General features: G+C 31.7%; 1 protein-coding gene across 3 annotated transcripts in view; it reads left to right on the forward strand.

Moving 5' to 3' along the window:
• The window catches only part of LOC117100214 (amine oxidase [flavin-containing] B-like), a 57,411-nt gene that overhangs the window by 2,634 nt on the left and 40,964 nt on the right, over positions 1 to 13,813 (forward strand). For all 3 annotated transcript variants that reach the window (XM_033239809.1, XM_033239808.1, XM_033239810.1), the window contains exons 2-6: positions 2,992 to 3,064; positions 9,132 to 9,226; positions 9,633 to 9,770; positions 12,283 to 12,387; positions 12,885 to 13,080. In XM_033239809.1, the coding sequence (XP_033095700.1) occupies positions 3,013 to 3,064; positions 9,132 to 9,226; positions 9,633 to 9,770; positions 12,283 to 12,387; positions 12,885 to 13,080 (586 nt within the window). In that variant the 5' untranslated portion in view covers positions 2,992 to 3,012. The remainder of the gene's footprint in view (positions 1 to 2,991; positions 3,065 to 9,131; positions 9,227 to 9,632; positions 9,771 to 12,282; positions 12,388 to 12,884; positions 13,081 to 13,813) is intronic.

The following is a 13,813-nucleotide window of genomic DNA, read 5'->3' on the forward strand; positions in this document are numbered from 1 at the left end:
GTAAATCATGTTTTTAACATAGGAAACTCTCATATGGTAACTAAAACAATGCTAGTCCAGAGTATTACTAGTACTATGCACATTCCTGTATGCATATACCTATAATACATTACTTAGATTGGCTTTTCTTTTTCCATCTTGATTTCAGAGGTCAAAAACATTTTTCAGTTTTCTTTCAATCATATAGTGGTGTAGACTAGTATTTTAAGAACATTTTGCTAGAAAACTTTTTTGGATATGATGCCCCGTTATGGAGTTATAATTTTTTTAAATGATGTCAGAAAATCGGTCCAAAAGCTTATCTTATTTCTGTTGGTTACACACCGCTGATTCGCAATGTTTGTCATCACTTCAAGATGTCAACCGATTCATAAAAAAGGCCTTATAAAATGTCTTTCTGATTTAACAAGATGTTTTTTAAAGATTCTTATTATTTTAACAGGCCATAATCATCAGTGCAAAATGATTTAACAATATTAATTTTAAATTTTGAAGGGTTACATTTTAGGCAGGGAGATCTGTTATAATGATCTCTGTAATTTCCAACTGTCTCACTTTTGGAAGAATGACCATTTGTAACGACCAAATTTAGTTTAATTCACATCACACATGTGACATTGACTCATCCAAGTTTAGATTACCTGAGACAACACAAGCATATCCAAGGCATGATTGCTCATTGCGGGCACTCCATATTTGCCTAATCTTGATTAAAATAATCAAGCCAGCAGTAGATCGTGGCCACCCTGATACATCACACACCTTGCATCTCGCAACAAACATCTAAAATCCTGCAAGGCTAATCACTCATCTTGCATCAAATTTACTTACTTCCACTACCAGAGCATGGCTTTAAAGTCTGGCTCCAGAGAAATAATTGTTTTTGATATGTTGTACAACTGATTTTTTTTCAGACATATAAAGCATATTTGACGAAAAACTCAGGAACGGTAAAGGAGATACAGATTTTTAAATATTTAAAAACTGGGGGGAAAAGGGTTGTAACCACCCCTTTTCCACCTTTCCCCCAGTTTTTAAATATTAAAAAATCTGTATCTCATTAACTGTTCCCAAGTTTATCGTCAAATATGCTTTTTGTGTTTTAGAATAATCAGTTTTACAATATATCAATACATTTTTTTCTCTCCGGAGCAGGACTTTGAAATGTTCCTGCTAGGTCCCAGTTTGGTTGTCACTGGTAGTTATATTTCTGTTGGTTGAGGATGAATTCAGTGAGGGGTCAGAAAATAATTTGAATGACTATATTATCTCCAGACAGATTGGTAATATGAATTTCAAATTCAGTTATATGGCTTTAACAGTGGGTACATCTCTCGCTATAGTATTCATTTGCTGCTTGATAAACTTCGGAGGTTGTTTGCTGACAACAGTATTTTGCATGATTACTGCTTAACCTTATACACGCATTTATCTTTATTTAAAAAGATACAATAAAACACATAGACTATATATACTGATTGAAATTCAGTGTATTAGCCTGCCAAACACAGCTAGGTGAAAACTGTTCACAAGATAATTACAGTCAGTAATGAATGAAAAGTTGTAAAAATCCAAATTTCAAGAGAAAACATTAGCAAAGTGCATTCACTGCAGTGTATGCTTTTCGTTAAGCAAATGAAGTTTAGGCGAGACTTTTTTTATACATTGTTTAGCCTTGGAGGAAGTATATTAGGTTTAGCAAACCCGCCGACTGTAAATATTGATGATTTCGAATAAAAATAAAATGTTTGTGTTGGCCAATTAGCGAAGCCGCCGCTACAAAAGAGTGGAGATTTTCAGAAAAAAATAAAAGTTTTTCTTTATTTTTATTACGCCCTCTGCTACTTTGCAATCTCCAAAGATAAAATATGCATTTCTTCCTAATTATATACATTTGAGGCATTTAACCATCCTATTTTACATTTACCAATAACATTTTTTTTTTATTTTCTCCTGCATTTAGATGCTTTTGGTAAAAATATTTGCTAAATAAAAAAACAAATTTCAATTTTTATTCCGCCCACCTCCGATGATCTTTAAAAAAATAATTACGCGAAACAAGGAATAAAAAAAGTCTTGTCTTATCTGTAAAATTTAAGTGAGTCGGAACATTGCGATTTAATGCTTATTATTCGTGCTACTGTTATTTGAAAAGTCACATGCACATCTTTTTTCAGGCGTCAGTCATCTTAATCCCTACTTAAAGCATGTTGTAGTACTGTATATATTGCCTCACATTAACCATCTTGCATCTCACATTAAACATCAATAAAACACATCACATATCTTGCATCTTACATTAAACATCACAAATCCTGCAATGCACATCACACATCTTGCATTTCACGTTAAAAATCTGAAATCATGCAAAGAACATGTAGATGTTTAATTACGTTTATGTGGTGCTTATAAGTTTTGTATGTCTGATATTTGTACTGTATAGATATTTTTTGATAGGTAAATGTTGTTATTAGTACTTTTTATTGTGTTTTTATATCTGTATCTACATAAACCTTTTATATGTACATTGCATTTTAACCTGTTAGTAGCGGTTATCGCTGTTGGTTAATGGGAATAAAATAAATAGATAAACATCTTGCATCTCACATCAACCATCTCAAGTCCTCCAAAGCACATCACATCTTAAATCCTGCAGAGCATATCACACAACTTTATCTCATGCCAACCATCTCAAATCCTATAAAACCACATCACACATTCTGCAAAACAAGTCACATATATTCATACAGGATATACCGTATGCTGTCAGTAGCAATTTGGCTAGTTGGTATGGTGTGAAAAGGATTAGACAAATAGAATCACATCACACACCACTATTCTGTACATTCCTCCATTTTTCAAACAATCACCACAAACAGGCAATAAATATTGTACATAAAAGTAGACAAATTATAAACAGTAGTGAAAATTTTTGCCTAATGCAAGTATTTTTTATTTGTTTTAAATATTTTTTTTTTTTCTCTCCAAAAGATCTCGGCAAGAACACCTAATATGTCAAATAATGGAAAACATGACGTTATCGTCATTGGAGCAGGCATAAGCGGTTAGTACATTTTATTATTAATACATTATTTCTAATATTTCAACAATATCTATCTCCATCTCCGGTCAGTAAGTATAATCATACCACCATCTTCCACTCCCTTAGATATTCAAGTCATTATATATCAAGTACCAATTTAAATAAGTAAGTAGACAAAATGGCAGTTTTGAATCATTTAAAGAGATTGATTTAGTGATTTGTAAGTGGCTTTTTTTTTCAGTTGATCCACTCAAAATTGAACTTGAATTTTTACTAGACCAGGAAAAGAACCTTCGTGTTTCTGCAGTAGAGCACATACTATTAAATAATGGTGGTTGAAATGCCAGTTACCTACAGTACCTACACTATGATCTTTTTGATGGACCAAAATGGAATGCTACAGTATTAAAGCTTTTTGTTGTTAAAAATATTTAAACAACTAAACTGATGTGATGACTGCTAATATTGTATCTCTTATGCTTTTATTTATTAAACATAATTTAGAAAGTAAACTACAAACTTGTAAGGCCTTATTAAGATCGGAATATTCACTAATGAGTTGATATACAACGTTGTTATATAATTGAAATTATTTATTAATTAAAATTGATTTATTTAAAATTATAATTTATTCTATGAAATATCAAAAATCATATTCTTAAAAAAAAATGTTATAAATTGGATTTACCTTAATATTGATTATTTAATAAAGATTTTAATAAAATTTAAACAACTTAAAGCTTGAACATTCTGTCATAAAAATTATTAATATATTGGTTAAATTAAATGATGAAAAGAAGGAAAATAAATAAAAGAAAAAGAAAGTGAAAGGTTTAAGAAAGGAAAAAAAGGAACAGAAAGATGAAAGAAGGAAAAGGAAAAGGTAAACAAAGAAAAATAAAGAATGGTAAAGAAAAATACTAAAAGATAAAGAATAAAAGCAAAGAAATAGTGAAAAGTAAAAGAAGAGAGAGAAGTAGAATGATAAACGAAAGAAAGGAAAAAAGATACAAAACGAAAAAGGTGTCTACTGTACATTATGCGAATTTACAATTATCATAATTATTCTGATGGCGTTTGCATCTGGTGATTTAATAGGAATGATGTTTTGCCCTACTTGACATATTATCATGTACTCAATGCTCATTACGTTCCCAAATACTTGTGAAGAAAAAAAATCTTGCAAGTGATTAAGGTGGGAATCAATTGCAAGGTTTTTTAATTGGGCATTCAGTGTGAATCTTTGGAGCTATCTATAAAGAATTTCTAATTATGTCAAGCCTTATTTTAGGTTCATGGAGGTATATAGTAATTGTACAACTATTACTACTATTTATACTCAATACGTCCACTCATGTTAATACTGTCTCAATGCCTGGGAGGCTGCACAACAAATTATCCATTGTTGGCTTGTATGACCAATATTAAGAACAATTAACTAATGGTTGCTTTTGTAAGCATACACTTAGATTTCGATTAGTTTCTTTTTTCGTTCCAAAGCTAACAAAAATTTGTGCGGTACTTGCATTACTGTAAAATTGATTATGTGTGAAAACAATAAATTATATAACAATGTGCTTATTAATGTGCAAGTAAGGTATTGCTTTCATAGAATAATACTATATCATATTGACCCAGTGTTACCGTAATCAATATTGATGTGGTTACTATCATTAACATATACCATATTTATTCGAATAAAACTACAGTACAACACATAATTACCACCATGCAAAATGTGTTATTGCGTGATCATGAAGGCTTAGAACAAATGCAATTCTACTGGAGTAGAGGATTACTATTATGTCTTGAGAATGATGTTTGCTGCTATTAGTTTTTGTTTATCAGTCATATAATGGGGGAATTTATTCGAGCAAAAAATAACACACCTAGGCATTTATTCGAGGAAGCATTTATTCCAATGAGGCGTTTATTTTAGGCGGCGTTTACTGTATTCAAAGCGGGGTAATTATTTAAATAAATGTAATTTTTTCAACATTCACACTTCTGCAACCTTGGCTACACATAGAATTATAACAGAGTGGACATGTAGCTTGGAATTTGATGTTTAAGATGCATTACCTTCCACTATTAAGTACTGGTCATGGCTTTATAAAGTTACATGCGTGGTGAGTTTGGGACCTACTAGATGTGAAGGAAATAAAAAACTGCTGTGGTAGTATTGTTTTAGTTGAACACATTCTAAATCATGTTCTTACCAAAGCATATGTTTTTTTGTACAAATTTTGTCTAGGTGACAGTATCACATGGAAAAAATTATAATCCAATCTTTATAGTGTAATTATATAGTGTAGACCTTACAAAATTAAACATTTAGAAATTTTCTCAAATTACCCTGCATGCAAGTGCTACAACTTTCGTGTAGTGCCTGAAAAAAAGCAATCAATATTGTGTACAATTAATTATACTTTAGAGTTTCTCTGTGATTTGCGCAACCCTGGGCATTATAATTTCTGCTTTCAGTTGCACCTGCATTATCGGTTCATTTCCTGTGACCAAGGAGGCTGAACATTTTTTACACGGTCGACATGATTGGAACTTAAATCAAGACATTTTCTGGCAGTAGGCCACATTACAATCTCTGTGAATTTACATTGACTTTTTCTTATTTATTTTGTATATTATATTACTTTTGCCGAATGAATACCCACATTGATATGACAATGTACTTAAAATAAGATAATAAAGGTTTATAATATATAGAAATTAATTATACTGTATAAATAATCAAAATTATAGTATTAACTTAAAATACACTCTTGAATATTAGCTAATAAAATGTTAAATCTTTTAATTTTTTTTAAATTTTTTATCATCCAGAATATTGTATGAATTTTTGTGCTGTTAATCTTCCAAAGATTCCAAGATCAAAAGATTTGTATTTTGAAAATGAAATAATTTTAATAAGATACTTTCCAGTTTGCAGAAAATTTTTCTTGAATAAATTGAAAAAACTTAAAACTGGTCACGATGCCAATTCTCTGACATTATTGGCACTAGCACAAAATTAGAAATGCTGACCAAGTTTTGGCCAGAGCCATTTGCAAAAGACCTCCAGTTATTGATTAGGAATTATTGATTAGAAATTCTGTTAGGTTTTAAATGGAAAAAAGAATTTGAATACGGGAGGCTTAGATTCATACATAATATTCAAGATTCAAAATATATTTTTCTACAATGCATATAATTTTTTTTTTTATGAAACCGTATTCGTTGCTGTTTGAATGTTTTCACTTTCCATTGTAAATTGGAGCCAATTCCTTTTGTAAAGCAATTCAAAAGGTCAATTAAAATTAACTTGCTTTCACACATAATAGCTGATAATAGCATACTATATATACTATATATATATATATAATTGTGAGCACGGTACAGTCATGTGACTGGGTATACAGTTGTGATTGGATATATATGTACTTATGTACTGTGTGTGTATTTCATGTACGTTTGTATAGTGTTTGTATAATTGTTCATGTGATTGTTTGCATCGCTTCATTTTGCCTTAAATTTTTTAGTTTTAGGATTGCTTTTAATTTAATTGCTTCTCCTTAATGTCCTTTTGAAATTTTGAATTGTCGTTTTCTTAGCATAAGTCTTTTTTGTGAACTTTACTGTACATTTTGTTTTGGACGCACCTTGATTGAGAAGTGTGCCACTGATTGAAAAGTGTAGTTCCTAATAAAAATTATTTAAAATTATAAAACAAAATTGCTTAAAAGGCATGAATCACCAGTTTGCTCTTGTTTATCTTGTAGTTGGTGATTTTGGTTGGTAGGCATTATAGGCCTCTTACCAAGAAAAACAAATTAAATTAATTGTCAAAATGTTAAGAAGACTGCCTCCTTCCCCCCCTTCAAACCTTTGCGTGCTATGTTTTTCAGCATTTTTTTCCATTATCATTTTACAAGGATGGAGGGTTTGTAGAAGCGAATGTGACAATCAACATCTTCACAATATGAGAATACCTGTACCGATTTAAGGTAAAGTGGGTGGTGGTGGTGGTGGTGGTGGTGACAATTTAAGTTTTTTTGCAGTTTTTCTCAAGTGCAGTCTAAAATTCAAAAGATCCTTCTTTTAGCTCGGACAAGCCAGCTTCACAGATACATCTAATTAATATGCAGCGCCCAAAAGTATTGGTCTTCAGACCACAACTAAAAAGATAAAGCAAACTTTTGATAATAGGAAAACCCTTATACACTGCATTACATGATACTGTTTGTCATTTAATCAAGTGAAAATTGAAATACAAAGAATACTGGTACATCAGCGTTTGACTATGAAAATCAAATAAATGTTGACCCTAAAAAAGTAAAAAAAAAAATAAATAAATAAAAACAAAATAATATAAAAACTGAATACATTTGAAATTCTTGATCTCAAGTAAACACCAGCAGTGATTCCGTCAACGGATCCCATCAATGACTGCCTTATGACTTTCGAAGAAGACGGCTACTACAACAGTAAAAGTAACATGGAAAATTCTTGTAAATTAACCAATAATGCAGTACGTACTGTTTGTAACGTTTCGATCCGTTGTCAATGGGCCTTATTGGTTTACTTACTAATTTTCCATGTTCATATATCCATAAACCAGATGAAACTATATGAGCTTGCAGTAACAGTAACTACAAAAAATTATACAGTCGTTATTTTGAAAAATTGCAACTAAAAAAAGGGTTATGAAAGTATATGGAAACAGCCAAGCAGATTTCGGCTGATTTGGAAAAGGCTTTCCTCTGTGTTACCGCAACATAAGGCATAGATCTAGAGTTACTTTGCTCTACGCATAAGGCCTGTTTTCGGGCCTGTTTTAACTAGGAATATTTATTCGCACAAGTCGAATGCGTCGGTTTGCTTCCTGAGCTCTGATTTATTACCTTCTTTTTTTTGCTTCGCAACCAGTAGAAAATAGAAATGTGAATGTGCATGAACTGATTCAAAGAGATGAACGTTAACATTTTCAAGTTTTGTAACTATATTATTCTGCAATAGAGGCGTAAACTATTATGTACAATACAAATTTAGTAATACATAAAAATTTATTATAATCTGTAAAATGTTGTTGCAGTATGCAGAAAGCCAGTGCTTCGAGTCCTTAAGTAGTCAAGTCAAGCACAATAAAGCAAAGTCAAGTGATGCCTAGACCCTCCTAGACATGGTGACCTATGATGTAATGTTTAAGCATTCTGATTGGCTTTAACTTATAATATGGCTCTAAATACCTGCATAAAAACACTCTCTACCAGGTCTTTGTCACTAGACTACAGGTAGCCCCCTTGACCTAGGCCCCAGCTGTACACATCTATAAAATACACATGCTTCTATGATGGCTTGTTGTTGTAGACATAAGGAATTATAGAGTATTGAATTTTAGATTTTCTAGACAAAGATACATCCTGTTTATACTGATTTGATTTTTTGACCTTTGCTTTATGCAACAAATGAGAGAAACTTGTGGTATTCATTTCGGCGTCTCTTGTTGAGGTTTATGTGTCTGATTCATTTTGTATTATAATTACAATGGCATTTACTTCTAACTATTGTTGGATGATGACCTGAAATTAAAAAAAAAAGTTTTTTGTTACGTGTCTTATATTATATTTTTAAGTTAATGTGATAGGATTAGAATAATGCTAGAATGCAAATGTTTCATTGAAGGCGTATTTAATATATAAATCTACTGATGGTATACTGAATATATTTACAATTAAATTGTTTTTGTTATACATAAAGATTGAATTATTTTTCTTTTTGTCATCAATTATTATCATCGGTATGTCAATCTAACTCCCGTGAATGACCCAGCCATAGGTAGGACAGAACATAAGACTGTATACAGTACAGGTATAATCGTTTATCAGATAAGCAGGTTATCACTTTTAATATGAATCTCATTCCTACCTTCCTCATCTTATCTTTTTTTCATCCCCTGAGTATTTCATATCCTTCCTACTTAATGCCTTTCTCATCATAATCCCTTCCTCCCATTTAACCTCTCATTCCTGATGCCTCCTCTCTAGATTGGACTTTTAATGTTAGTTTTTTGGTTTTTTTAAAATTTTTTTAGGTCTATCAGCAGCCAAGCTTCTTCACGATCAAGGATTGGATGTCGTGGTTCTGGAAGCAAGGGATCGAGTTGGTGGCCGTACATACACTTTGAAGGTACATAGTCTGGCAAAGTCTCTTAAAGTGGGGTTCCACAGGAAAAGATGGTGGTTATGCCCCTTTGATATTTCCTGTGTGTCCGAAAACCATCATGCGTTGCTTTTATGCTCAGTATAAATCCTTTATACAAACGATTGATGTCGGGCCTTAAAAAACAAGTGGTTTTTTACTCCAAATATGGTTAGTAGACCGCACACATAGAATTTACCCGCCAGTGATATAGGTGGACCCTATAAATATAGACTTATTTTTTTAGCTTTTTTTTTTGGTCATATTTAAATTGTATTGATTACTGTCATGAGGTTAAGTGAATTTTTTTTTGTGAAGAGGCTGTCTATAATTTATTTTGTAATTTTCTCCACATGAGTATACTAAGTCTGTAGTTTGATTTCATCTTAAACAGGAATCAGCAGAGAAGTATGTGGATGTTGGTGGATCATACATCGGTCCAACACAAAACCGAATCATTCGTCTTGGCAAAGAACTCGGTATTGGTAACTACAAGGTTAATGAAGAGGAAAGAAGTGTATTTCTAATAAAGGTGATAAATAGTTTAATTAGTTAATTAATTTATTTCATCAGAGGCTAAACTCTTCTTGTCCTTAAATAGCTTTTAATTTGCACAAAAGCTTGACACTACAACGGATTCACTCATCTGTTATTGAAGACCTGGCTACAAGGTATCCAGTGCCATTGGTTGTTCTCGTCAACCCTGCATACATCTTTTTATTTGGTGACCCTTGCAAAATAATCATAGCTTACCAAGAACATACAAATTACAAGAAATACTATTATATCGATTTCTGCATGACTTGACCACCAATTCATTATCAAGAATCATGAGTATTTCATGACATAGTAAGGTAAGACTTTTTTTATACCTTGTTGGGCCAACCCTTCGCCCGCCAATATTGATAATTTAATTTAATTTAATTTTTTAAAGTTTATTTTTGGCCAATTGGCGCACACACTAAAACTCTGTTGCGATATTCAAATTTTCTTTGACAAAAAAACTGTTGTATGCCCATATATTGTCATGATGTGCCTATATATGGTCATGATGTGATGTTATCATCACCATATTTAGTCATGTCACATGGTCTTGTCAAATAAAATTTCATAAAGCCATAAATAGACATACATGAATTTAAATGTACTACAGCTTTCACCCACAAGTAGAAATCTTCGGGAGATGTACAAATATTTATACATTTCAGTACTTATGTTAAATTTATGTTAGTCTGTATTAAGCTATCACTTTCACCTTTTATATTGCTGCAATTAGCCTATCATGGCTACATTACTTATATTTAACATCTAGTAGTAGTGTAGTTACCAAAATATGTTACACATTATATTCATTACATCATAATTATCTTCTAATGATTTTCAAATGTTTTCCATCAGTTTTTGTCAAAAGCACTTTGTATTCTACTTATTGTAATTACTTATATTCAATGTACCAGTAGTATTGAAGTCACCACAATCACACATTTTATTCAATTACATCATAATTATCTTCTAAATTAATTGTTTTTAAATTTTTTCCATGAGCTTTTGTTAGCACTTTATATTTTACTTATTCCCATTCTAAATTTTATTTATTTTAAAATATTTACCCAAACTTTCCTGAACACTATCTGTAAATATTCCCATTTGTGCAATAATTCCCCTGGCTTCTAGACCCTGTTGGATATACTGTAAGTCTGGTGTACAAACACAAAACTCAGGCATTCAATTAATTATTTCTCTCTTTTATTTGTTTATGTATTTTCTCATTCATTTTATTGTAAATATGTGACATTAAATACAAAATAAATCAAATGAAAAAACTATCGGATTTTAATCTTCATAATAATATCATTTGCAACCATCTAACTATTGCATTGTGATTATTATTGATAGATGCAAAGGACTATCTAGGAATAATATAATTATATAAAAGACTTTTCTCTTTAGGTAATTTTATTTTACCTCAATAATTTTTGTTGATTTTCTTAGGATTTTTCAGGCAAAACAATAAAAAAAGAAAAGACGACACATAGTTGGTATTTTTGCTAATTTATTTATTTTTTAAAATTTATTTTTTAAAATTTTTTTTGTATATACACCTTCAGATTTGTGGCACACGTTTATAGTGAACGATGCATCCAATACAAATATTTAAAACAATTAGCACAAATATAACAATAGTACAGAAAACTAATCAACATATTTTTTATTATGTAAACCAAATTTAATTGTAATTTTGTCAAAGTATTGATGGATTTTAAAATAATAAAAAGTAATTTATTTACTGTATAAACTATCTTGAAACAATATCCTCCTCAGCTCTGTATTCCTTATATTTGTTTGTTGAAATGGGAAGCTCATCTTAAAGGTCAATGATTTCTTCATCATTTCAAGATTCAAGATACTTTACTGTCCCATTTTAAAATAGGAAATTTGTTTTTCCTTTGGAACAGTCTTGGCTAAAAGGATAAAATTACATGAAAAATCACAAGACAAACAAGTTGGCAATGACAAGGTTTTTCCAGAGACACAAAACATCCTTTTTCTCTGAGTTCTCCACCCCTTAACTAATAGTGTACTGTAAATGCTCGAATACGCGCTACGGCGCTTAGAACATTTTTGGAGGCTTCAGTGTGGGCTACGAGAGCGGCGGTTATTCGAGGGCGGTGCTTTCCATGCCCGTTTCAATGTTACTTATCGCACATATTCCCATGGGCTCGGTGCAGGTCTTATTCAAGAACGGTGCTTATTCAAGCATTTACGGTACATAATAAATGATAATTATTGTCATTTTTAGATAATCATTGAGCAGTAAGTGTACATAGACTGCTGACCCCTCCTTTATGCATGTGTGGTACTCTAAAAATAATGAATGACCTCTTAACCTTTTGTGACATGAGTTGTTAATATCCAATCATTTCAAACTTTTCTAGCACTTAACTAATGTAACAAGATTCTTCCATTTCTCTTCACTTTCGATTTACGTAGAACAATAGTAAATATTAATGCCTAACAAGAATGTAATATTTGCTTATTTTCAGGATAAGCCGCAAACATTTAGAGGGTCATTGCCTAGCATTTACAATCCCTTTACAGTCATGGACTACGTCAGTTGCTGGAGGACGTTTGATGACCTTGCGAAAGAGGTTTTTTTTCTTGTTTTCTAGTTTAAGCTTTGACACAAACCACAACCATTGGTGACAATGAGATAAAAGAGAGAAAATGGAGAGAATCATTATCTTCAACATTTGAATGCACATAGCTGCTGTATAAACTGTCATATTTTTAATTATTATAATTACTATTTAAACATTAAAATTTTTATTTGATAAATGACATGATATTGATGATAATATTAACGTTAGTATCACTAATTTTAATATCATTGATTGATTATCTTTGTTTTAAAATACGCTCATCTACTTGCAAATTTATTCATGTATTTATTTATTGTTAGATTTAAAGATAACATTTATTGTCCAATATGACACTAAACATCCATTTAAAATACAGTATAAACACATACAAGCAGGTTAAATATTAATAATATTATATTAATATTTTTCTGTTATTACTCTTAATGGTAATACAGTAATAATTTAGCTTTCCTCCTGACAATTAACTATTTTCGCCCTGCATTTAGATTCCCGCAGAAGCGCCATGGAAATGCCCTCATGCACTGGAATATGACAGCATGAGCGTAGAAAATTGGATGGACAAAAACTGCTGGAGCAATTTCTCAAGGGACACAATTACCATTCTCGTACGGCTGGGTTTTGCAACTGAACCTTGCAGCGTCTCATTTCTGTACTTTTTGTGGTACATTAAGTGTGGGGGAGGTGAGTTTAATATTGATCGATTGATTGATTGATGGTTCAATTATTTTGTTTCATCCAAGTTTGTATACACCCGAAGTCCGCTTGTTATGTTTCTGTGTATGTGGCCATGACATTATGTAGGCTCTACAATGATATTTTAAACAAGCAGAATGCATCTGTAACTGCCATTAACTTCATAGAAACAATGGCCCTTGCAGGTTATAAACATTATAATAGCATAGCAAACTTTTAAATTATGCTTATTTTACTATAGAATTTTACAGTTGTTCAACAGTGATTAAGTTCACTTTTGGGGTGTCCTGTCTCATATTGTCTCTGCTTGTTCTTTGCTGTTTCCTTTATTAGTTCCTTTGTGACCAAGGTCACAAGGAACTAATGGGATAATTCGAACATGAAATGTATGTGTGTGTGTGTGTGAGCAAAGTGGCAGCGGGTTTGTAAACGAATAGGCTCCTAAACGGTGCCTCGCGGTGGGTATAATGTTTTCCTCATAGTAACTGGTGGACATGTAGTTGTGCAAGAATTGTTTGTTTTTTATGTTAGATGAGAAATGTAGGACGTACGCGATAAAACATATACCCCCTACCACCATTTTTTGAGTCGTTTTATAGGAGAAAATTTCGATATGCGCATGCGTCGAAAAACTTTGCCGACATTTTGTTTTTCATCGCGAGAGGGTAAGCGAGTTCCATAATGCATACCTTGTTGGTGTAGTTGACCAATTGTTTACGGA

This window comes from Anneissia japonica, unplaced genomic scaffold, assembly GCF_011630105.1.
Source record: "Anneissia japonica isolate Jap-2015-1 unplaced genomic scaffold, ASM1163010v1 scaffold6788_len1366326_cov149, whole genome shotgun sequence".
NCBI classification, from domain to species: Eukaryota; Metazoa; Echinodermata; class Crinoidea; order Comatulida; family Comatulidae; genus Anneissia; species Anneissia japonica.